Source organism: Rattus norvegicus, chromosome 15 (genome assembly GCF_036323735.1).
Source record: "Rattus norvegicus strain BN/NHsdMcwi chromosome 15, GRCr8, whole genome shotgun sequence".
In the NCBI taxonomy this organism is placed as follows: Eukaryota; Metazoa; Chordata; class Mammalia; order Rodentia; family Muridae; genus Rattus; species Rattus norvegicus.
In genome coordinates, this window is record NC_086033.1 from 104,800,626 (window position 1) to 104,826,891 (window position 26,266).

At 49.6% G+C, this 26,266-nt stretch overlaps 1 protein-coding gene across 4 annotated transcripts in view; it reads right to left on the reverse strand.

The window, feature by feature from the left end:
* Positions 1 to 26,266, reverse strand: part of Stk24 (serine/threonine kinase 24) — a 95,969-nt gene that overhangs the window by 30,070 nt on the left and 39,633 nt on the right. For 3 of the 4 annotated variants that reach the window (XM_063274471.1, XM_063274470.1, NM_001127494.1), the window contains exon 2: positions 22,280 to 22,510. Coding sequence is in view for 2 of the 4 variants with exons in the window: in NM_001127494.1 (NP_001120966.1) it covers positions 22,280 to 22,510 (231 nt within the window). In the remaining 2 variants the exon portion in view is untranslated. Of the gene's footprint in view, positions 1 to 22,279; positions 22,511 to 24,570; positions 25,533 to 26,266 lie in introns of those variants that run through there. The other variant, XM_039093539.2, reaches the window with a different exon arrangement.

Consider the following 26,266-nt stretch of genomic DNA (forward strand, 5'->3'; position numbering starts at 1 on the left):
GTCTTCAGAGGCAGCGTTTAAGGGGGGGTAAGTGAAAAGGAGAGTTTGTGGCAGCCATAGTTCAATCTGCACATGTCATTAGAAACACAAATCAGAACACCAGCAGATCTCATAAGGACACAAGGAGAAGCAAGGAGAGGGCCCTAAACATACAACCCTGCCGAGCCCTGGCTGCCGACTTCCAGCCTCCACAGGTAAAGGTTGATGTATCAGCTTGGGCCACCTACGTTATGGCGCATGCTGGAAAAGGCATGAGATCACACGGGTATGTTTGGAATGTTTGGGATTTGTTTCTTTTTCCATTCCGCCTCAGAATATTTATATGAGTGTAGTAAGAGATCTTACAGAAGCGATCCAGAACTGAATACAATCTGAACACATCTTTACACACACAACCTAAGGTGAATGCCATAGTAATTTCCGTGCACCTACCAAACTTCTACAAGGCAAACCGTTGAGTCATTGCTCTGTATCGCCACTCTATAAATATCATACTTAGAAGCAGCTCAGATTTCCAATGTCAGCAGCTGGTGCTGTTCACCGTGTACCAGATGCAGCATCTAAGGTAGGCATTAGCTGATGTGTGCTCTGTATGTCGGAAAAAGCAGAGCGCAGGAAATGTTTGTGTTTTCCTAATGTACAGTTGAGCTTCACACAACAGAGTCATAGCATAGCTCTGGGGGCACACCTGATGGGGCAAAAGAATGAAGAAAACACAACCAGGTACACGGGCAGGGAAAAGCTGGGTCAGGCGGGCTGAGCTCTGATAACGAAAGCCACAGCACCCCAAGCTCAGCCTGCATATTACACACAGTTGAACAGGAAGGCAGAATTACTGCATACTGCTGACCATGAGGAAGGGTTACGGAATACCGGTAAACAAGGATGCAGGCTTAGTTAATCTCAGTAGACGCAGTCTCTGTAGGAAAGCAATCTTCAGGCCCTGAACATCTATCTATCTGGCCGGAGAAAAATTATGGTGGCATTGTCTGAACATACTATCAACATTTGCACATGGGGGAGGGGTGGGAGATGCCCCCCCCCCCGCGCCGGGCTACCATGAGATTGGGAGTATGGGGTTCCTGAAAGGACCATGCCAGCAACACACAATCACTTGGGGCTTCCTCCGCCTCCCACAGTCAAGCACATTATTACATCTTTCTACTTCGTTCTGCCTCATTCATAGGCTTCGCTCATCTTTTCTCTTTTACCGTATGTAGCACTGTGGGTCCACCGTATGTAGCACTGTGGATTGGACCTAGAACCCCACCATGCCAAGCAGCTACCACTGAGCTACATCCCCAGTCCTCTTTCTTCTTAAAACGTGAACTTTGTAGTATTGGGGAGATCAGCCACAGCCAGAATGTTCCCATTTCTCTTTACTTTGGTAGTGTTTGCCTGAAGACAGGAATTTAGCATAGACACAGAGCAGCACTAACACCGCAAGCAAATGTGCTTGGAACTATTCCCAAGACCGGGAACCCGGTGACTGAAAGGGAGGTCCCACACCGACCCTAAGAACAGGGTGCAGAGAGGGCAGGGGTTGGAACACTTGCTCTGCAATCGCTGGGATCAGATTGAGCCAAGCAGCCGTGTAACCATGTACGGGCCTTTGACTCCAGTTCAGAGGGAAATGGAGATAGGGACTTGGCTCCCAGCCCCAGATCGAGGAAGGACCCAGCTTCTCACTAAGAGCTAAAGAGCCATAGGAGGTTGTCCCACGTGCACCTCTGGCTACCATGCATAGATGCACGGACCCAGAAACCCCTGTGTGCGTGCGAAGTCTGTAAATCTTAATGGCGTCCAGATCAGGAAAAATAAGCCAGGGCAGATTCCCCACAGGAAATAATATGTGTATTATTATTCCAGCAGGAGTCGGATGAGAGATCCACCTTATATTTGCGCTGTACCCTGAAGGCCTGTCAGTTCAATAACCAAACGGTAAGATCAGGACATGTGACAAAGGTCTGGGCCTGGCTTGGCACTGCAGGCTTTACGACATGGATTTTGTTTAAAAAGGAAAAAAAAATACATGAACGAATAAAAAATGCCCCTTTCTCGGAAGATGATCATGGACACAAGTCCTGTAGCCTGATTTGTAGATGACCTCTGCCCTTCGTAGATGTCACCGCCACCCACTTGGCAAGTTCACAACTCACTTTCCTCCTGTGTGCTCCAAATTCCAAAGCATCCACCTTGGTGAGCTGCCAATGGAAATGACGTGAGACAGACCCTGGCACGAGAGCGAGGCCCACAAACTGAGCTCCTGTTTCTGTATTAGCTCAAGTGTGTGTCCCTTCTGCATCCTGGGACCATGGGAGGGCAGGCTGTGGCGGAGACCAGCTCCCTGCTCCCGCTCCTTCTGCACTGTACTACTCAAAGGTTTCCAGTGCTTCACCTGAGCCGCAGTTCTGAACTGGAGCGTGCGTGCGTGCGCGTGTGTGCGTGTGTGTGTGTGTGCGTGCGTGCGTGTGCGTGTGTGCGCGTGCGTGTGCGCGTGTGTGCGCGTGCGTGTGCGCGTGTGTGCGCGTGTGTGTGCGCGTGTGTGTGCGTGCGTGTGTGTGTGTGCGTGTGTGTGCGTGTGCGTGTCCTATCAGGTATTTGCATAGCAGTAGCAATACAAAGTTAGGAAGTAGCAATGAAATGATTTTATAGTGTGTGTGTGGGGGGGGGGGTCATCACAACATGAGGAGCTGTATTAAAGGGTCACAGCATCAGGAAGATTGGTGATCACACCACCCTAAGCATGGCACAGACGCTGCAGGTGTCACTGAGGACTGTGGAATGCAGACTTGGCTCTGTGGAGATTTTGGTTAACAAAAGTGAACACCTGCATAGCACACATCAGAGGAGGCTTGGGAGGGTCTGAGCGCTAAGACATTTTCCCCTGCTGGACAGAGTAGCATCTGTGTGGCTTGCGAAGGGCTGTGACCTGTCACCCCGGGGTGGAGTAGCAGACTTGGTGAAGAGAAGCACACTGTTGAATTCAAGCACTGAAAAAGGCACAGGTTCTTAGTCAGGGTTTCTATTCCTGCACAAACATCATGACCAAGAAGCAAGTTGGGGAGGAAAGGGTTTACTCAGCTTACACTTCCACATTGCTGTCCATCACCAAAGAATGTCAGGACTAGAACTCAAGCAGGCCAGGAAGTAGGTGCTGATGCAGAGGCCATGGAGGAATGTTACTGGCTTGCTTCCCCTGGCTTGCTCAGCTTGCTCTCTTATAGAACCCGAGACTACCAGCCCAGGGACAGCACCACCCATAAAGGACTGGGTCCTCTCACTCTTGATCACTAATTGAAAAAATGCCTTACAGCTGGGTCTCATGGAGGCATTTCCTCAAAGGAGGCTCCTTTCTCTGTGATAACTCCAGCTTGTGTCAAGTTGACACACAAAACCAGCCAGTATACACAGATACCAGCTGATGGAAGTTCATTTTGTCAAAACTCTACTGACTACTGCCCTCTGGATACAAACTGGAGTATAACACATCCTGGGTGCTGACTGGGAAGCAGCTGGTAAGGTGACCTCTCAAGTTCAGGAGATCCTGGGACCAACACACAGGGGATATCAACGCAGTGAGCCCTGGAGGTAGCAGGAAAATATTTTAAGCTGAAGACATCTGCTTCTATTCAACCTCAAAGATTCACTTACCTGACCAAAAACAGCAGCGTCCGGGAAATGGGAATCATAAACCCTCTGAGAAGGAGGCAACCTACACCCACAAATCCCTTCTCTGAGTCAGGACCCCAGAAGACAAACTCAAAACCAAACCAGTACATGAGCACACACATGAGCGCGCACGCACACGCACACACACACACACACACACACGCACACCACACCACGCGACATGATGAATGCAATCGAGGCTGCACCAGTAACTCTTCCACATCCAGCAATACCCCCCCCCCTTCTTCATCTCCCACTCTCTCTAATGCCCAGCTGCCTTTGCTAAAGGAGTAGCCACGAGAATGCATCTGTTGCCTATAACAGTTAATCTCCATGTCTGTTGTGGAGTGAGGTGTGCCTAGGCCATTACTAGGGAAGAATTATTTCTGGATCTTTCTGTGTGATCATTTCTAGAAGATAAAAGACGGGAGAAAGGTGAGCACTACACATGGGTGTCGGGGGGGAAGCTGTGCGTATGCCATACATGGAACTGAGGGGAGTAATGGAATGAGCTTGTACTGCAGCTGCCCCTAACGCCACACCCATGCCCAACCTGTGGACTGTCCCCTCTAAAACTGGAGCCAAACAAACCATTCTCATTCATTCATTCATTCATTCATTCTCTCTCTCTCTCTGTGTGAGAGAGAGACAGAGACAGAGACAGAGACAGAGACAGAGAGAGAGAGAGAGAGAGAGAGAGCATGCACTCCCACCAGTGCACATGCCTGCACGAGTCCCAAGAAGTCAGAAGTGGATGTCAGATTCCCTGGAGTCAGGAGGTGAGTACTGGCAACCAAAGGAAGATACCAGGGAGAGAGGCAAACACTTTAGGTTCGGAGTTGGGATTGTTGTCTGTTGCATTTGGGGTTTTGAAACAATGTCTCGAATTACCTAGGAAGGCCTCAAACTTGCTATGTAGCAGGGAATAACCTTGAATTCCTGCCCTCCTGCGCTCTGAGTGCTGGGATTGCAGGCTAGCTCAGCCGCACTGAGCACTGCCCTAGTATTATAGCACGGAAAACCTAACATGGTGGTGCCTCTGAGAGGTCTTAAGGAGCCTCTCCAGGCGATCCACTTCGTGTTTCCCCAGCAGATGTCCTTCTCCCACAGGCCTGAGCCAGTGCTGCACTGCAGGGCTCCAGCAGCACAGCCCACTTACCTCCCTAGAACTAAGCCTTGTCTTTCATCAACAAGAAGCCCATTGCATAATATGATTAAGATTCTGACCTCCTAGCTCATGCCATGTTCAGGAACAGGGCAGCTTTAGAACAGAAGGCATCTGTGCTGCCACAACGATGTCCACTAGCACTTACTTTAAACCACAGGTAACAGCGGGCTGACAGCAGCTGCAGTTTTGTAAAATATTTAGCCTTACTGGGATTTTATTTCTATCCTACCAACTTTCTAGATAAAAAACCCAAGAGAGAACTGCCACAGGTCTCCAGGGACCTTCTTCAATTACACTAGGACAGGGTGTTCAGGAGAGAAGAAAGAACGCTGGACCCAGCCTCAGAAAGCACAAAGCAGAACTTTTCTATCTCCTGGGCACTGAGCCTGCCCCATAACTGATAGTGAAATAAGTATTCTTTGTGCTCTCAAAGCAAGAGCTCCTTGCTGGTGTTGGGTCTACTGAAGCTAAGCAAGGAGCTCCGCTTTGTCCCCGTCACTGTAATGGTACCATGGACTCGACAAGCCATTTTCATTCTCCAGGACAAGGGCAATCACTAAAGTTTAAAATTTACTCCTGCAGGGGTTGGGGATTTAGCTCAGTGGTAGAGTGCTTGCCTAGCAAGCGCAAGGCCCTGGGTTCAGTCCTCAGCTCAAAAAAAAAAAAAAAAAAAATTTACTCCTGCAGAAAACAAACATGTGACTCCCATCACGGCAGCTGCAGCTGAGCCTGGCAGTCATGAATATAGCTGGTGACGCCAAATGGTAAAGAACACCACAGAGGGGGGCTGCCCTGACTGCAGACGTGAGAGGGAGGGGGCCCCTAGGCTCCCACACAGCACCAATTTTAAGTACCGCACAGAAGCCATGAGCAAATCCATCTTACCCTCTCCAGGTCACACAGCCATGTGCAACAGAGAACTGCTCTGGTGCTCACCAAGGCATCGGATGAGGCTTTTGTTCACTGTCAGAAGAAGGTCAACTCCAACTGCATCATCACAGCTACAGAGCGCAGGGAGGCCCCTAAACAAGAAGGAAGGTGCCCAGTGTGGCTGGCCCTTAAACCTGATGCCACAGGTCTCCACGTAACCATGACGACCCAGGGCCTATTAGACTGAAGCCATCCATTTTCTGTAGGCCAGTCTATGTGCGCTCACAGAGATGGCCAACTTGGCTCTTCTCAAAAACGCTGTGCCAAGCCGGACAGTAGGGATGCACACCTTTAATCCCAGCACTCGGGAAGTAGAGGCAGGCAGGTCTTTGTGAATTCAATGCCAGCCTAGTCTGCAACGTGAGTTCCAGGACAGCCAGGACTGTTAGGAAAACCGTGTGTGTGTGTGTGTGTGTGTGTGTGTGTGTGTGTGTGTGTGTGTGTGTGTGACAGAGACAGAGACAGAGAAGACTGAGAGAGGAGAGAGACAGACAGGTGCATGCATGTGCATTTGCACCAGACTGTGTGTGAAGGTGATCAATATATAAGCACTCACATCATCAAGCTTAGCAGCAAGTGCTAAGCTGAGAAATCCTCCCATCTCCATAACCACTCCACCTCACCCCAGCACTACAATTACAGGTTCGAGTGGTGTACACCCAGCTTCCCAAGGGGAGGTTAGAGGTCTGAACTCTCCTATCCAAGCAGTTCCAACCAAGCCATCTCCCTTGCCCCATGTGTTATTCTCTCAAGCAACAATCTAAGAGGGGAGCAGCTAAAGGAAAGAAAGGGTGAACTGGAGTATATTCAAATAGTCAAGCCCTGTCTAACTTAACTCTGAGTCAGTAGGGGCTGCTAACTGCGCCCTGGGGACAGTCTGACCTGCAGCTTTAGGGCAGTGTCAAACATCAAGGCAGGATCAGTCTTGTGAGCTGCTGAATTACAAGTCATAACACAAGCTTTCAACACTGAAGGCTGGGGGCTGTTACTGCGAGGTCACTGTTGAGGAAACAGTAGTGTCCTTCAAGTTAGAACGGAGACTCTGGAGAAAACGTATGAAGTTAGGAAAGCCTCCAGGACGCCTACCGGTGGAGAGTAGAAAATGACTTGAAGAGTTCTCCCCCAGTCGCTCCCTCAGCATGTCTGCAAGAGGGCAGGGGCACTCATTACCTGTCACATCCTGGTCCTGTGACTACAACCAGAGAGGCACACAACGCTGACAGGACAAGCTGTGAGGGGTTTTGTGGTGGCTGTGTCTAGCTTCCCTTCCACCGCCATGAGGAAAATCTACTGCAAGTTTTCCTTGAAAACAGCCTCAAAGAAGGATCCATATCCTTGACCTGTTCACCCACATAAAGCTTTTATTCTTATTTTCCTTGACATGTGGTAATTGCACATTTGTGGAACATGGTGTGACATTTCAACAAACATCTAGGGCAGACTGGTGGCACTGGAATAACTACTCTATCACTCCCTCATGCTGGGCAAAGAGTCAAAATTTTCTCTGCTATCAATTTAGAAAAATTCAGTTAGCTATTGCCAACCTCGGTTCCCCTCCTATGCTCTAGAACACAGAGACTCCTCCTCCGTCCACCCCTCACCTCCCCACACCTTTCCCAAGCTCTGGCTGTCGCTACTCCACCATCTAATCTAAGATCAGCTTCTGCCAAGCATTTCCACGGGGCCTGATGCATGGGCCCAGGTGTGCCCTGCCTCTCAGGAATTCACATCAAGGAGTTTGTTACATCTGGACTTGTGTTCAATTTGTGTGAAGATGTATCTGAGGTCTCTCCTGCCTTGGGTGGGTGGCTTTGCTTCCCCTGCAGGTTAGGGTTGGCTCTCAGCCTAACCTTGTGAAGAAAGGGTTCTCTGCATTGAAGTCTCCACCCCTGTGTGTTCTGAGTTAAAGTGATTATCCTGCTCTCGTCAACTCTTGGACATAAGGCCAGCTCAGCAGCAAGGCCTCAACGCACCTATGGTGCCAGCACTGCAAACCTGAGGCACAAAACCTGGGATCCGAAAGGAGGCCTCACTCAAACCTCCCCGAGGGAGGCCTGCTGAGAGAAGCTGTCGCCAAGGACCTGAGGACAAGAGAGAGGCTGAACCACAGTGAGCCTGACAGGAAAGTACTGGGAGGGGGGGCAGGCAAGGAAGGTAGTAAAGAAGGGCTATGAGACACAAGAAGCCCCAATGGAGAAGGCAGGCACCCTGCCAGACCTAAGGGCAAGGGTCAATGGCCACCCTGAAATAGCTGTGTCACAGGACTCCTTAAGTTTACAGCTAACCAGCAGGGAAAGTAAAGCAGCCACCCAAGGTAGGAGGAGAAAGTCAGAGGTATCTTCACACCAGTCCTGACAGAAAAGCGTCAAGGTGACAGTGACACTCAGAAGCCACTCAATTAGGGTTTCAGCCCTGAGACGTCTCATGTGAGCTAAACAAGTAGCAGAATGCACAGAGTCTGCACAGTTTGTGCCACCACCCTGGGAACAGGACATTTTTACCCTAATCTCAGTAACTGCTTCCTAGTTAATATGTTTCCTAGCCCTTTACCCTGCCTTCCAAATTTTACACCATTTTCCCAGAGGTGGTGGCAGATACCGGTCATTCCAGCACGTGGAGTTGGGAAGTCTAACACTCAAGACTCTGCCCCCAAAAGACAGACAAAACACACATTTAAGGAACCTCTTCAGCCCATCATGAAGCTCCAACCACAATCAACCCCAGCGGCCCATGGGGAGTTGGTTCAGGACCCCTGCGGATATCGTCTTAAGCCCCTTAGATTATAGGACATGCTATTGGTCCCTAATAGATACAGTCTTACACACACCCCAAAGCCGTATCTAGACTATGTGACATGTGCAGCAACAGAAATACTGCCCACCACGCACGCTGTTAAAGGGGAATGTTTTTAAAGTGTGTCCACGTCCAGCACACTATCCAAGTGTTGCATTTTTGTCACCAACCAAGGCTGAAAGGAAGGATCCCTGGGTGCAGAGCACAGACAAGAGAGCACCACAGGAGGTGCAAGTTAAGCTCTCCACACTGGGGCTCCCAGCCCAGTTGCCTCCCCTATCAAAGCATGGGGACTAGAGAGACCACTTTAAGAGGGAGTCTATGGGGCTGGGGATTTAGCTCAGTGGTAGAGCGCTTACCTAGGAAGCGCAAGGCCCTGGGTTCGGTCCCCAGCTCCGAAAAAAAAGAACCAAAAAAAAAAAAAAAAAGAGGGAGTCTATAATCTGAACTCTGACAGAAAAATGACATCTACAGGGGAGAGGGAGGCATCTCAGATTTAAATCCTCAGGAAATGCTGCATAAAACCTTCCCAAGAGCCTGATAAACCTTTGAGAACAGCATCCAGCCTGCTAACCCAAACTTACTCAAGCTGCACCTACTGCATCTCCTCAGAAGCCCTGGAAGAGGCTCCCACCAGCACGGCCATTCCGGACCAGAGCCAGCCACCTGCAGTGGGCAGATGCCCAGTACATAGCACAACGGTGCGACTCAAGCCATAGGCCGCACCACCCTAGTGACCCCACACCGCAGGGCACGGCAGGTTTAAACAACAACCCAGACTTGTCATCTTCTTGCTGTCTCCAGACGCTTGGGATCACCGACCAGCACCATCGCACGCAGCTCACACACCCAGACTTTAAAGTTCATGCCCTGATGCTCCCCGGTGGCCCCCTTCCTCACCGCACACATCAGTGTCCACACGGGAAGGCCAAGAGCCTTCCTAAAGCCAACCTGGTTGTTCCCGCTGTTGCTTTGACTCTGAAATAAAGACAGAGAAGGAAAGGAAACCACACAAATGACTCCGACGATATTTATATTCCATTATTCACACCTCCTGTGCTTTCAAACTCAAGTCTCTAATTAACCAAAGTGACTAGAAAGAGTTCCATTTTCAGGAACTGAGATGCAGCTGGCTGGCGGCTCCCTGGGGTGAGGGAGATCTTACTGGGCAGCCACGCAATCACTTGACTTAGTGCCTAAATGCCACCATGGTAAGACCTGAAACTAGACGCTCCTCCTCCACAGTGGAGACACCCAAAAGAGTCAGGGGAGAACCCAGCGGCTGCACCCACCTTCTCCAAAGGCCAGGGAACAAATCTCTCAAATCGAAAATGAAGGTTCAGGAGAGAAAAGTACGCTCTCTGGAAAACAAAGTATGCTCTCAAGGTATAGGCAGCATTACACACAAGTCCAGACACTCCAGAGGTTCAATTTCTAGGAGAAATTTTCCTAGTGTCTCCCTTGGTCTCCACCCCAGACACCTGTCCTTCCATTTCCAACACCATCAAGAGTCTTTTCTGTAAGCTGCTAATTCTTCAGAAACCTCAGAAATGGATCCAGGAAACTGGACTTGACCTCTTTCCCTACTGCTCCAGATGTGACCTTGCTGGGTGCACCAGGCACAACTGACTGGCCTTCACCAACCTTCCCCGCCAACTGTCTTTGCTTCACTGTACCTACGTGGTTCTGGGGGCAAAGTATTTCCTCTGCATGGTAGCCACAGCAGTGGGCAAGCTCAGAGAACAGGCATCCAGGAATCGTGAATATTGGCCCTATAGGTGCATCTGAGGGCTCAGAGGTCACAGAGGCCCTACAGCCTTTGAATCCAAACACATGGAAATCACACACATTTGTAACTACCAGGAGGGAGCTGGCCTGGGAGACCTAGAGCTGTCTTCCCACATGGAAGGACCTGGAAGGACCTATGGGGAAGACCGCATCTTGAATACACTAGGAACATCTGCCTTGTGTTTTCAATAACGCAGAAACAAACCCAGCCAAAGCATGCTAGGAACTTCCACCATAAGCCAAACAGGTAAATCAAGAGACCTTCCTCAGTATCCAACTACACAGCACTCCCCAAAGTCAAAGTCAAATTCTGATACCACTGTGTACTTCTGCAGCAAGTCCAGCATCAGGTTAAAGGACCAGCAATTGTCTGGTCAAGGGAGACAGCAGAAAGGGACTCAAAACAAGTCCCTCGTCACCAGCCATGCCAGTGAGCCAATTTTTATATTCTGACTATAAAGCACAGACACGGACTTGGTTATAAATAAGCTGTTACAATATTATGCCAAGTAATAGAAAATTTGGTACAATATTAAATCCTTTTAATAACCTGGCATTCATAACCGACAGTTAAGTTTGTTCCATCTGTCACTAAAGCAATTCACACGGCACAGGAAGGAAGGGCGAGACCTGCAGAGGGCCACGGGCAGCTCTAGAAAGCAAGCCTAATTTGTGGGCTTGCTGGGAACACGCAGGAGCCAGGAGCATGCTGGGAACATGCAGGAGCCAGGAGCATGCTGGGAACATGCAGGAGCCAGGAGCATGCTGGGAACATGCAGGAGCCAGGAGCATGCTGGGAACATGCAGGAGCCAGGAGCATGCTGGGAACATGCAGGAACTAGGAGCATCCTAATTCTCCCACACCAGTCAAGAGCCTCACAAGGACTGTGTCTTAAGTGTGACTGCCAGCTTAAAAAGTAAACCCTAAGCACAGAATGCCAGATGCAGCAGATCCTAACTAATTAAAGACACCCTGTGCCACAGAGTTAATTCCCAGGAGGCCAGCCTAGCCTGTGTAAAAAAAAAAACACTCCACTAATTAATGTTGTATAAGTGAATGGATGACAGATATCATCTGCAAGGGTTAAAATGAAAGTTCTAAACTGAGATGTTTCTCCATCTCAAAATGAACACAGACTGTGACAGTAGCTACCCGGTGACCTCCTGACCCCTCAGTAAGTCCCCTCAGCCCCTACCTCACCCCACCGCAACAGCTCCAGCAGCAGCATAGACCCAGCAACCACCCTACACTGGGGACTCTGCCTGCAGAACATCCCACATGAATGGCCCACCTGTTCTCCTCCATTGCCAAAGACACTCTCCACACACTGTCCGAGGGGAGGGGAGGGGAGGGAAGGCACGCTCTCAGTGGCCACATGGTCTTTATCAGTCAACATCAAAGTTCTCCCTACGTTCCTGAGAACACAGTTATAATTACTCTTCTCTCAGCTTCGTAATCAGGAATCCCTTATAATTATATACAAAACATCTTCCAACGCAAGCTCTCTGGAGACCACTAACCGCTCACAGATGTGCCCTTCGCTGAGCTGGCAATCGCACCTCTACCAACAGAAACCAGTCCATGACTGCTACCCATTTCCCAGTCTGTGGTGAAGTGCACTTCTAGGAAGTGCAGGTGTCTGGTCCACCATGTCTTTCTGTAGCAAGATTGGCTCTGAAATCACACTCAGGCTCAGGCAGCTCCAGTGTCAGGGTGGCCAGGACAAAGCTAGGTCAGCACGCAGAGAAACAAGGACATAAAGAATCACTGGCCAGGACTGCTATCCGGGGGCTCTCACACTCACCCAAGCACGAGCTTCCTCCTAGTTGGTTCTAAGCCCAATGGAGGGAGGGCTGTCTGTTGCTGTTGCTGGGGTATAGCCAGGCCTTGCCTTAGCTGAAAGCTACAGGAGCTCTTGAGGTTCTCTAATGCTTGTGTGAAGGATGGACAGAGGCAGGTTTGGAAGGCACGAGGAAGGTGAGGAAGGTCAGGGACCCCGGTCTCGTGCCCACTGTCACATGGGCTACCATCCCTGAGGACAGGAAGACACAGATAGAGCCAAAGACCTTCCCTCCAGAGGGAGCTCTTACCACACACTAGCCACGGCCACATTCCCTACAATCAAGGCAACCACTGCCTTGGGTGCTCACAGCCCATTTCCTCAAGAACAAGTCTGTGAGCTCTGAAGGAGAACTCAGCTTCCAGAAAGAAAGTATTCCAGAGTAATGGATCCAGGACTGAAGGAAAGGAGAGACAGGCACGGTGACTTCATGTCCCACTGCTGCACAGGAAGCAGACGTGGCCATGGAGAGCTGGGAACTTACTTTAAAAGAACTCTACTGCTGAAGACATCAGCATCCGTTACCTCACCACGCTGAGTGAGAACACGCTCCATGGCGACACCTGAACCCAGGCTGCCCCGTGCTCATTAGCTGGGGGGGTAAACAGGAGGGAAGCTGGATAGGTGCGCCCTGTAGGTGATCCACCTCGGGGACCCATGGTCTAATCAGCCTTGCCTCTAACCTATCCCCACTGGCCAATGACCAGAAAGGCCAGTAGGTCCAACTGAAGCACAAAATCAGAAAGCCAATCTCACAACAACTAAATAACGGAAGCTCACGGCAGTGAGCTGAGTGCCTAACCCCACGTAACAACCCAAGAGTTCAAATATCCTGCTACCATAACGAAGTAAACACTGGAAATAAGGGCACGCCAGCACTCCGGAAGCAGAAGCAGTAGGGACCAGGAGTCCAAGACTAGCCTGACATAATTACCCATAAGGCCCTGTCTCAAAATACCACTGCCCCCCCCCCCCGCCCCAACACACAATTGAAAAAGTTTAATTCAAATGTTCCTGTACTCTGAGGGGGGAGGGAATCACCTGCAGGTACATTTTACTTCTCTGAAAAACTAACTAACTCTCAAACATACCAGTAAAATGGGATCCTGTAAGTTTTCAAAGTGCAAAAGTGTACTTGTTACAGCTCTAAAGATGACCAGGAGGTAAGTCTATCTATGTCAGTCCAGAGCCAGCAAGTCTCAATCACTGGGTGGGAAAAGAAAAAGAAAAAAAACCAAAACACCACCCTGTTTCTAGGGGCCTGCCCTAGGGTGAGAGAGTGAAAGCCGCCATGCAAGACCCCATTCATATACCAAGGAAGTAGCTGGACTTAGGCAGGATAAGCCCAAGAACCATCCATGCGCAATGAGTAAGGAAACATCCATCGGCAAGAAGGAGTGTGGGACCAGCGGACAGTAAGAGGTGAGAGCTGCAGAACTGGACAGAAAATCAAAGGATGGGGGCATGGGGGGACGGAGCGGGCCAGAAGGGGAGCTACCCCGAGGAACTCATTTGCCCAATGACAACTAGCATATGAAGATGCCTCTCACAACAGCTGAGGGATGGTGAGTTTAAGAGCATCCTGGGTAGAAAAACAGACTATTTTGCAGCCACCAGGACACAAAACAACAGGAGCAGAAATAAGAGCTACAATTCACCCTAAGCAGTCATTTGCAAAATAGTTTGAATAGTTTCCCAAAGCAAAAGTTACTCAAGACACACCTTTAATCCCAGCACTCAGGCGGCAATGGCAGGCTGATCTCGGGAGTTCAAGGTCAGCCTGGTCTACCAATGACTTCCAGGCCAGCCAGAGCACAGTGAAAGCCTTCCTCAAAAGGAAATGAAAACAACAAAAACCACCTCCTCAAAAAGGCTAAGCGCACAACCCAGCCCCTCCCACCCCTAAGGGTGCAGACAAAGGAAGCATGCAGTCGGTCCACAGAACAAACTACAGACAAATGTTTATAGTGACATTGCTCATACTCAGAAGATGGGCACCTCCCAGTATCTCCAAAGTGACAAGAGTCAACACAAGAACCATATGCACGAGGGAGCAAAGGTCAGGGTGTGACCTGGGAAAGGACTGACAGGCCCTGTGCCCTCCTTTCTCAGTTAGCTTCCTGGCAGCCATGAGCGTGTAACTCTGCTCACTACAGTCTGGAAGCAACAGAGCCAGGAACCATGCACCAAACCTGACACAAAGCTCCCCTCCACTTAAGTTGGCTCTTGGATATTGTGTCATAGCAACACAATGTGACCAACACACTCGGCAATTAAAAGTTAAATATACCTGCGACCTCAGACACACAGGCTCCATACTGTATACAGATGCACTATACTAAACAAAGCCGACACAAACGTAGTTTCTGATCCAGAGTCTGGCGAGGCTTGGCTTGACGTGGAGCACTGGACTTCTTTCCAGGATGAAAACAACCTTTTATGTCTGTGACTACGAAACTCTGAGCTTGACTGTACATTTTACATGACTAAAATTGTTTCACACATAAATTACAGTTCAACAAAGCTAAGAAAGAAAATGACAGGGCAGGAGGGAGGCAGGACAGAGTTCAATGAAGGCTCGCTGCTGGCAGAGGACACAAAGTATTCAGGTTCTTCTGAATGTCACCTGGTAGCACTTGACTTTAATGGTCTTCTGTGTCACAGTATGACATCCAGAGTGCTACAGGGAAACACCATACCATGTGAACAATACTCAGAAGCCATTAGGGAAACTACCATACAGAACCAACAGTCCCACTCCTGCTAGAAGAAGTAACAAGAAAAACACCAAATGCCAAGGGAACACAAGGGGAAGCAGCCACTCTGGACAACACCAGGACACGAGTCACGTGATTTCACAATCTTTCTTAAGGTTGTTTATTATCTGAGGGAAAAGAAAAACTTAGGTTTATACCAAAACAGTGTGTGGATGTTTACAGCAACATGCACTCATGAACATCAAACATTGGAAGCAACCCAAGTAGCCTTCAAAATACAGATATGGAGGATCTATGCAACAGTGCTGTGTCCGTACAAAGAAACAACAGATGTGACTATATCAGCTGGAAGCCATTAAACAAGGGGCTGCATACCGTGACTGATTCCTCAAGGACACTCAGATATCAGAAGGCGCACACAGAAAGGCGAACGGATACAAGGGTTTGGTGACAGCTGGCTTGTTGCTGTAAAATTATAAAAAGGTTGTCTTTATCCTGCACTAAGTCCAACACCGTAGCGCCCCAAGGTATCCGGTAGATGTCTTCATCTCAGTCAGCAAAGCCTCTCACCCGCTCTGCTCCAGCCCATATCACACTGCCGAAGGCTTCTCTCTGAGCCTGGCAGCAATCTCTCTACCGTCTAGTTCCCAAGGCAGGTAGATACCATGCCAGACACACACATCCCAATTCTGTGGTGGCCTAGTGTCTCCAGCCCCCACATACTCTCTTAAACTTAAATCGCCACAAGAAAGAACACACAACACAATAACCTCTGATCCAATTGATAAGATATAATTGGTCACCTAGTCATACAAATCCATGTTCTGTCCGTTGCTTCTCCACCTGGCTTCTAGTCTTCTCCTCTCTCTAAAACTTTTCTCCTGCCAATCCTTCCTTCTCGTCCAATGACAGACCTCGCTCTATCTTGTACCTGCCTACACCTGCGCGATGATTTCATCCTACACTGGCTGACAAGCTCAGCTCTTTGGAACGCTGGTGCTGGTCCACCGTCCATTCCACGGTGCTTTTAGAATCTGCACATGTGTTAAAGCACACAGAACTGTGCACAGGCTTACTGTGCATACACAGACAAATTATGCCACAGGAAAAATAAACCAACACAACGCACAAGACAACTCCTGTCTACTCAAGACGCACAGGCAGAAAATCTAATACAGGAGCACAGGATCTGAAACCCTCAGCTCTCCTCCTCTGAGACCCATGAGTGGAAAAGGGAGGCGAGAATCCAAGAAAATAACTGATGACGAAACGACCTCACAGAACCCAGGGGCCACTACACATCTGGGAAGCAAGTACAGCCCAGAGCCTACAGAGGAGAGAGCCTGCCTCAGCACTGAGTACACGTGTTCAGCTAAAACCTTTAAAACATCCCAGCTGGTCATGGTAGTACACTTAAGAGGCAAGGTGGCAGGAGATCAGGGCCTGGGCTATGTAAGTCTTTATCTCAAAACCAAACCCATCCAAAAACAAACAGTACTCTTTAAAGAGCAAACCAAGAAAGCTAACAACAACAAGGAAACGATTTTAGCACTACTTTCCCTGTCTCGTTATTCCTCCAATGACCGAAGTTTGAGGACTTTTAGGCTCAGTAACCATCACAGACATTTAACTTCCTGGGAGGGCAGCTGTCAGGGAGAAGATCCCACTTCTGGTTTGGTGCACACTGTTAGAACAAGCAGAGTCACAGTCCAATGCCACAGGCAACATTCACAAGGCAACTCTACTGTGGCTCTACTTCCCTTCCTCAGCCCTCAGGGCCACCCTGAGCCTCCCTCTGCCAGCTGAAACCTTTTCCAACCAAAAAACACCTCTAAATGATGCCTGAACCTATAAGCACCATGACCTACCACTGAAAGGTTCTATGTAGGTCCAGTATCTACAGTGTAGACCCATCTTGCTTTCACAGGGCCCACAGTTGGTCTGGTCAGAGAAATCATATATGAGATTCTGCCTAAGTATGCCAAACCAGTCCCAAACATCAGCCAGTAAATACCGTTTCTCCAACAACTGCTTCCTGAGACAAGAAATCTGTATAGGATTTGGAAGGACTTCTGGCCTCAGGGTGGTCCTGTGCACTGCAGGGTGTATAAGACATCTCAGACCTCCACTCACTAGAAGCCAACCGGCAGCACGGACAACCAGGCATTACAGACACTGGCGCCTGGACCTTCAGTGTGAGGAAGGTGGTGTGGGAGCCAACGCATGCAGAGCTGCTGCACTCACAATGCAGTGGTTCACAGAACATCCTCGTGCTGCGCAAGGCTGGTCCACGTGGGAGCTGTGACTTTCTCTGGCCCTTTATATTTGGTGTGGTGACACCAGTCCCAATAAATGTCAAATCCCTTTCACATACTGGTATTAATTAAACACTGTCTTATTTCTTCCTCATGGAAAGAAACATGGTGGGATTCTGTCTTTGGGAATAAGAAAGAGAATAAGAGACAATCCCCTGGATGAGACTTTTTAGGTGTAGACGGATGCACAGACCAGACACAGCTGTATGTTCTCCATAGTGAACGGCCACCGGGATTCCTAAACATGCCTGAGACTGGGAAGTGGCTTTCTGAAAAACACCTGGAAGAAAGGTCTGAGTGAAGGAGAACATGAGTCAGGCTTTAACAGGATCCATTTCTCCATGCAGCAAGACCAATTCTCCCAGACGTAAATGTGCCTTAGATTTTAACGTGGTGCAGGCAAGGCAGAGAAGCACGGTGGTACAGGGTGCTCCCCGAGACTGTCTTAGTCAGGGTTTTCACTGCTGTGATCAACCACCATTGAAAGGCAACTCTGAGGGAGAAAGGGATTTATTTCAACGTGCGGCCTGCAGCGCAACATCCAGGGAAGTCAGGGCAGGAACTCAAGGCAGAGCTGAGGCAAAGGCCATTGACTGAGGAGTTGCTGGCTTGTTCCTCGTGGTCTGCTCAGCCTGCTCTGCTCAAAGCACCCAGGATCATCAGCCCAGAGCTGCCTACCAAGAGCTGGACCCTCCCCCATTAATCAAGAAAATGCCCAACTGCTCACAGGCCAACCAGGTAGGGGCATTTTCTGAACTGAGGTTTGTTTTTTTTTTTTTTTCTCCCAAAATGGTGGCTCTGGCGTAGCAAGCTGACACAGAACTAGCCAGCACAGAGGTTCCGTCCAGGAGCTGACGTTTCTGGTATTCTGCTATGGTAATTCAGAACGTCTACGGTCAGGAAAGTGGCCATATTCTGAGGAGCACAATCCAGGCCAGGAGCAGACACTGGCCACCCACAGAAGCATCTCTGTCTCCCCTGCAGGCACAACTGTCTTTTCAGTTCATCTGAGGCAACCACCAGTGCCCTCTGGGGTAGGTGGGCAAAAGATAAGCCTGAAAACCCAAAGCCAGGAGGAAAGGCACTCCAAGTGAGGTGTGGAATGCACCCACAGGCCCTTCCTAGAACTCGGCAGGGACCTTTCCCACATTAACATCTGTGAATCTGTGGGTAAAATGCCCCCATGATTTTTAGGAACTGATTTTTAAAAAAATCAAAAACCTCACTGGTAAACCTAGGATCTGAACCCACAAAGACAATGACCCCATGGGTAGGAAAGAGTTCTTAAGACACTTAGACAAGAAAATACAGCAAGTGAGGATTTCAAAAGTATACCTTTTCCTTTTATTAGGGCCTCACACCTGATTTGCTTTAAAACTGGGACCCTGCCAGAGACCAAAGACCAGTAAGAACAGGACAAACCCCATTAGCACACTAACAAAGAACGTTCAGGCAAGGATTTGTAGTCATTCTACTGAGATAATATCTAAAACAAAGAAATTTCTTTTAAGTCACCATTTGCCAAAATGCACTTCATCCAGGCACATCAGACATGGCAGGCTCCCTCCCAGGTTTTCCAGGAAGCCTGAGGGCTGCCTGTTGGTAGACCCCTGCGGAGGATCAGAGGAAACCCTGGCTGTGACCACTGAACCTGAATACAGGTCTGGCAGGCTCTCCTCAAACACAGCATCCAGACGCCATGACTGAGAGGCTGCACAGAGCCTGACTTCTCCACAGCCTCCGTAAGACCACAGGATTCCCTGGGCCTTCCTGCCTCCACTCACCCAGCTCCATCTGACCTTGTCTACAGTACCACTGCAGTAGAAAGCTTGGCACCGGTGGGGGGGGGGGGGGGAGGAGGGGGAGGAGGGGGAGGAGGGGGAGGAGGAGACTGTGGGTTAATAGCCTGGCCGGTTTAATTTAACAGTGAACTTAGTTTAAATGGCACAGCCTCATCCATCAGTCTCCAGGCTTCCTGTATCAGCTCAAGAATCTGGATGCAGTAGACAGTCTTTCCCTACAATACCACTCTCGCTCTCATTTCTACTGTGATAAAAACACGCTGACAAAGGAAACTTTAAGGAAAAATGAGTAATGTGGCTCACGATCCCAGATTGTAGTCTATCTTGCAGGGCAGTCAGGACATCTCGACTGGAAGCCACTGGTCACATCCAGTCAAGGACAGAGACAATGGAACATCTGTGAACTTCTCCTGCTTAGCACCCCTCTACAGTTACACAGCCCAGGACCCCCGTCTAGGGAATGGTTTTGCCCACAGCAGGGCAATACCACGGAGTCTTTCTCCATGTCAATTAGTCTAATTAAGATATCCTCCTGAATAAATGCCCAGAGGCCAACCTGACCTTCAGGATCCTCAGTGAGACTCCCTAGGTGAGTCTAGATTATGTACAGTTGACGATTAAAACTACCCTCCACAATTACCATAACTTTAACCTTGAAGGAAAAAATAATCTACAAAACAGTTGTATAATTTGATTCTGGCTTACCTAGCACGTGAGACCCTGGGTTCAATGCCCAGTAAAAGGAAGAGAAAGGAGATAAATTCACTATTCCAGTTTTTCCTGACCCTAACTCCAAAACTTCCTAACTTCAGATGGGTATTTGCTAAAAATATAGGTTGACTAGATTAGAAGTAAAGAATAGCAAAGAATTTTTACAGCTACCCGTAACCAGCCAGTTACAAATCACCAAGAGGTAAGGTTCCTGCACACCTCCAGCAACCGACATGAAACCCAAGCAGGACAAGGGGCAACCATGAGCAGAGTTTCTCCTCATGCCCTTGGTATTCCCCGGGAAAGTCTCTGCTTTGCTTCAGGACCCACGCTGAAGCCCTTCCTTTCCAGCACTCGCTCTATCTGCCGTCTTCCTTCTTCCCACGGACTGGCCTTTGACTCACTGAACACTTTCACTGTAATGTCACTGAAACCTACCAGTCCTGAGAGAGAAGAACTCTAACGAGGAAGGAACCGGGCAACTAAGCAAGTAGGTTCCTAAACTCCATCTGCATTTCATCTTTGCAACCCTGAAGTACACATGAGTTTTCCATTTTACAAATAAGGAAGCAGGGATGTTTAAAAAAATATCAGTATCCATACACCAAAATGATGGATGTCTAAAGCCCAGTGACATCTAACCCTAGAAGTCACTCTCCTCACTTCAGAAAGTGTTGGCAACACAGCATGAAGGTCCGTGGGCCACATTCTCCAGAGAAACCAGGAATGTCAATCACAGGACTGTCTTTCCCAATGGGAAAGATGAAAACCCTGTCCTTCCGTCTGGACAGCCGAGAACTGAAGTGGGTTACAGCCGGGGATCCGTGTTATCTGTCGGGTCAGGCACATCGAGCTCATACAGCCAGCCGCACCAGAGTGGCCAATGATGAATACCCTTGTAGCCAGAGACTCCCCGAGCTCCCACCACTAGGACCAGAGGTGGATAACAGCCCAAATGACCTCTACATTACCTGTAGCACCAAGATCAGGACAGACCCTTAGGCCCTTGAGCTAGAACAGGGAGCATATTTCTAGAACACCTTGGAAGAAATGACACTGCCCTGAGTATATGCAATGGGGATTATATTACTCCAGGAAACTTTTGTCCAAACCACACAGGGCTTAAATACATTGGGGAAAAAGCCACCTATTACAGACTTCCCACCCCTCAAGTCTGACTGGGTTTTCATTCTTATGTCATGGGTTTGCTTCCGTGTATAACACCGCAGGGGCCTTCTCAAGCTACGTAAGTCTGACAATTACACACTGCCATCCTTCCTCACAGCATCAACAAACAGTACTGCCACTGAATTTCTGTTTCCTAAGACTCACTTTTGGTGTACCAATGGTTCTCAAAAATCCCAGCCTTACACCGACAACCATTACCCTTCCACGAGAACCAAACCCTATACCCCTTTCACCTCAGCACAATCGTGTCAAGCAGATAACGTCAGAAAAGGAGCAGGCCCTGAGAGGAAGCTCCATGCACTCCTCAGCAAACGCTCACTTCTGAACACACAGCTTTAGCTTGAAACGATCATTTCAAGGTTTTATTGTATGAGCTCTTTAAGTGGAGTTCTAAATCTCCACTCTTAAGGGCACTACTTTTATGAGCTCAGCCAGAATCCTCATGCGGGGGCTTGAACACACCCTGAGCTCTCTCGGGGACGATGGTCCTGCGAATATCTACCATGGTAGAGAGCTTCAGAGCAGGGTCAGAGAACATTAACACAGGGGTTCCCAACCTTCCTCGTGCTGTGACCCTTTACTATTAATACTTTAATACTACGGTTTCTCGTGTTGTGGTGGCCCTATTTGCGATGCTACTTCATGACTGTAATTTTGCTACTATTATGAATCAAATTAAATACCCGTGTTTTCCGATGGTCTTAGTGACCCTGTGAAAGGGTCAGTCAACCACCACAGTAACACGACTTGTCACCATCAACAGGACAGAGAAAGGACGGGAGCATGTGCAGGGCTCTGCAGGACGAGAGCATGTGGAGGGCTCTGCAGGACGGGAGCGAGCATGTGCAGTGCTCTGCAGGACGGGAGCATGTGCAGGGCTCTGCCGGCCGGGGGCTTTACTGAGCACTCACCCCTGGCCTTCCTACAGTCAAAGGCACACACATCAGCTACCTCCGCAGCATGGAACAGCCCCAGCTCAAGCCACAGCTGATAACTTAAACCAGCAAGATGCACAGTTTAGGATACCAAGATGTCTTGTGGCTACTCACAGTCACCCTGTGAATGATTAGTGGCTACTGCTATAAATTAATGAACAGCTTCAACAACAAAGTCCAACCCAGTTTCTTCCTTGAAAGAGAATGGGACACCATCCACTTTTACCCAAAATAAAACTCTGTATCGTGTATAACTTTTTCGATGATAACAATGCCATCAGAGCCGGGTTCTTTTGGACACAAAGGTCAGCGTATCTCTCCTTGCTCTGAAAACCTGCTGTGCTGTCAGTCCTTCGAGCCCGCTCTCCCAGCTCGGCCAAGCACAGCATAATGGGAGCTGCGTTATTTTTAAGCCTTACCTTGAGATAGGATCCATAATACTTGGTGACGTACGGACTGTCACACTGGCTCAGCACTGTGATCTCTTGTTGAATGTCCTCTATCTCGTCCTCCGCTTCTTCCAGATCAATGATTTTTATGGCAACCACTTTCTGAGTCCGATTGTCGATGCCTTTGAACACCTCACCAAAGGAGCCCTTTCCAATTTTCTCCAGCTTGGTAAAAAGCTCTTCTGGGTCTGCTTTCAGGGTCTGCAGGAAGAGAGGAGACATCAGTATTCCTGGAGCCACAGTTGGTTTGTCCTACCTGACCCGTGTGCTCACCGGGACCTTGGAGGAACTGCCTGCTTTCTGTGACAAGGATTGGGCTCTAAATTGCTCTTGGATTGGCAGTCGGCTCAGTGGTAGAAGGCCTGCCCAGTATGTGTGAGCCCCTAGGTTCAATAGGCAGGACAGGAAGAGGTATGAGCTTAGTTTGCTTCAAGCAAAATCTCTACTTCTTTCTCAAACCATCTCCCCAACATGTCTTCCCTCCAGATGGGTTAGTTGCTACAATACAGGTTAATCAACTACCAGGTAACAAGAAAGGGGAAGGAGAATCCCCCAGTAAATAAAGGCCCACTAGTTGTCATTTACAGCTGTTCTGCTCGGTGGAACGATAGCCAGGTCCCAGAGAAGAGGAAACAGAGACTGTTCTGTGGCCCACAAATGCTGTTATCTTGCAACAACTTTTAGAGCACTGGGGGCTGAGTACTGGACTACACCCAGTCCCCATGCCCAAGGAAGGGCAGGGCAGCCCTGCACCAGGGTTCAGCAGGGACGGTCACTGTCAGTGCTAGAGATGTCTGTCCCAACAAGGGACAAAACAAGCACCTGAGAGAACAAAATGCCCACAGTGCCCCAAAACCTGCAACCCCAAAGGACATTAGGAGACCGAAAGCCAGTTTGGGGAACACGCTTTCCCACAGACCACAGAAAGAAGAGATTGTTCAGCTGATCCTTAAAAGTCTATTATTAGGGGCTGGAGAGATGGCTCAGAGGTTAAGAGCACCGGCTGCTCCTCTAGAGGCCCCGTGCTCCACTCCTCGGCACCTGAATGGCTGCCCACAATGGTCTGTAAGTCCTGCTCCAAAGGATGAACCTACGGCACCCGGCGTGGCAGTGGTGCACACATGTGTGCATTCAGGCAGAAGACCCATGTACATAAAATAAATAAATAAAAAAACACACAGTGCCCATGGAACCAGCCCTTTTATTAAAAAAGTCATTTATAAACCATTCCTTCAAAGAAACTCCATTACTGGCTTGGGGGCTGGGAAGTGGGGTGACAAGAAAGAGAGCAATGCGGTGGGACAGGGGTCTGCAAAGGAGGCACAGAAAGAGAAGGGAAGATGGTTATCTGTGAGCAGTGACAAGGTAGGTCACAGGCACAGGACACTGCCAGCACCAGCAGCACAGTGGTGATGACCTTGCTGTCACTGGGTGCCAGCCGCTCACATGCTTTCAGAGTTGAAGTTCCTGGCACTTGGCTTGCAAGGGTGTAACCTGGGAGCCTTGCTATGCTGTACTGTATGACAGGAACCAGGCAGGAACGGTCACAGTAGTCCCTTCTCACAAGGAGGAGACCAGTACCCATGATCGCAGTCAGCCTCGCAGCCTCACTGAACAAAGTCCACACGCTGGGATGGTGCACACACTGTGATGTGAGCCTCAGAGATACCACCAAAGAGCAGAGGGAGAAGGTCTGTTGCTTCCTGTTGCACAACAGGACGAAGTGCCCTGCCACACACCACTTAAGAAACTGCAAAGACTACAGTTTTGGCTGTGACCTCCTTGGCTCACAGCTAAACAGACTGCCACACTCAGAGGAGAAAGCCCACCCACGCTCATTTGCACTTGAAGCATAGCACTGTGTTGGGTGACTGACAAAGCATCCCTGACCTGGGCAATCACTGTCTCCAGCCAGGGTACCAGTGTGTAAGTTTTTCCAAGACCCTCCATTTGCCAAGGAGGTCTGAGAACTCAGAGCTTAGGGTCATCTCCTGAAGTGAGGGCCATTTTGAAAGCTGGTGGGTTACCCTAAAATTTCTGTTTCTAGACTTGTGAAGTTCACCAGGTGAACACTCTTCGAAACCATTTTTGGGGATATCCCCAAGAGCACCGAGAGTGCGAATAGGGACTCGTCTATCTGCTCATCCCACATCCCACAAGCAGCCAGGAGGTAAGACCCGAGTTGTCTGTCCCCCTTCCATAAGACTCAAACCCAGACGGGGCAGCTGCTGTGCACTACACAAGTTCAAGCTGCCTCTTACCTCCTTCCCTCCAGGATGAAGCGGGGTGGCCTTCCTTCTCTTCAAGGCTAATCCTAACCGTGGGACTTTGGACTCCATCTTCCTCTGTCCGCACGCTTCACCAGCAGCCCTCTGGCAGCTCTCCTTCCACACAGCCCTGTCTACTGGCTCCTCGCCCAGGGCAGCACGCTCAGGTCCCTCCCCACTCAGACAGACAAGAACACCCCACCCCATCTGGGCTCACGCCTCACAGGCTTCTCTGCTGAAGGCTCCCGACCGTCCTCTGCGCCTACCCACCTGCCCATCCACAGCCATCTGGCGGGGCAGCTCTGGTCAGTAATGCAGTGTCCTGCCTCTGAGCCTCATCGGCCACACCCTCTGTCCCTCATAACTTCAGTCCCTTGGCCTCCACAGCTGGCCCTCAGCTCTTCTTCCAGCCAATCCTAGAAACCAGTCAGATCCCAGCCCAGGCCTTCAATTCCTCCTCGAGTCCTTCTCCCAGGTGACCCCCCACAGCTGAACAGAATCACCCAGGACACTAAACATTAAACCTAGTGACGGCTGGGGGTAGGTAGTACAATCCGCATCTTGTAAGCATTCCAGAGGTGACTCCAGAGCTGCTTATGCAGACCCCACAATTCCAGCTCCCACCCTGCTTCGCAAACCTGAACCCCAGAACAGTTCGCTCTCTAGGTACAATCTCTTCCCACAGACAACTGCGTATCTATCTTACCCTACTGAACGGAGCTGCCCTGTCATGAGCCTCCTCTTTTACACTCTTGTGTTCTAGGCTATGCTGAAGAAGCTTAAGGGTCTCAAGATTTCAAGGGTGAAGATGGAAGTCATCAGGCTACAGAGACACCAACAGACCACACTAGATACCACAGAGTGACCTCCCTGAGACAGCAGCCCTTGACCACTCCTAGAGAAAGACTCCTAAGAACCGAGGGCAGCCAGCCTGGGTACCGCAGGGGCTTCAGGGAGCAGAGCAACCATCTTTCTGCTCGATCCTCATGAGCAAAGCTAGGGCTTCCTTTTTAGACTTAAAAACAACTCACCACCCACTCCCCAGTACGGCAGAGGCCAGTGAAGGAATGCTGTTACTAGGGTATCTGTCTACCAATCCCACATGCCCTTGAACACCGCCACAAATGTACCTCAGCTCTGCCCAACCACAGGGGAGACCCATGTGGCCAGCTCCTGGACCCCAAATGAAGAGGTCCTGTCGTATACATGAGGTCACCCATGGCCCAAGGCCAGATCTGACCAGCACCCGTAGGATCACTGGAGGTTGCCTGGCCTGCGCTGTCTGTCACTATGAGACAGCTAATATGAAGTGAGGCTGACAACCAGTGACCACCCATATGGCCGTCATGGCCTCCTCAGAGCCCTCAGGAGAAGACAATCTGCAGCAGACACTCCTGCCTTGCCTGACGGCTGAGACCAACAGACCACAGCCCCCTGGTGCAGTCTGCTGCTATGCCGTGAGGGAGGGGAGACAGCAGGAGAGGAGCATGTGGTGCATGTGTATGTGACACAGTCCTTGCTACATTGACAGCCAACAGGTAACCCAGCCCACCCCACAGCCCCATTCACCTGTGCCTGCTGCAAACACCAAACTCACTGTGGCCCAGGAACCTGCCTTGGGATTTCTTCAAACCCTGTAGAGTTTACAAGGTCAAGCCTTAAAGGATCACAAGGCCCTCAACTAGGCCTC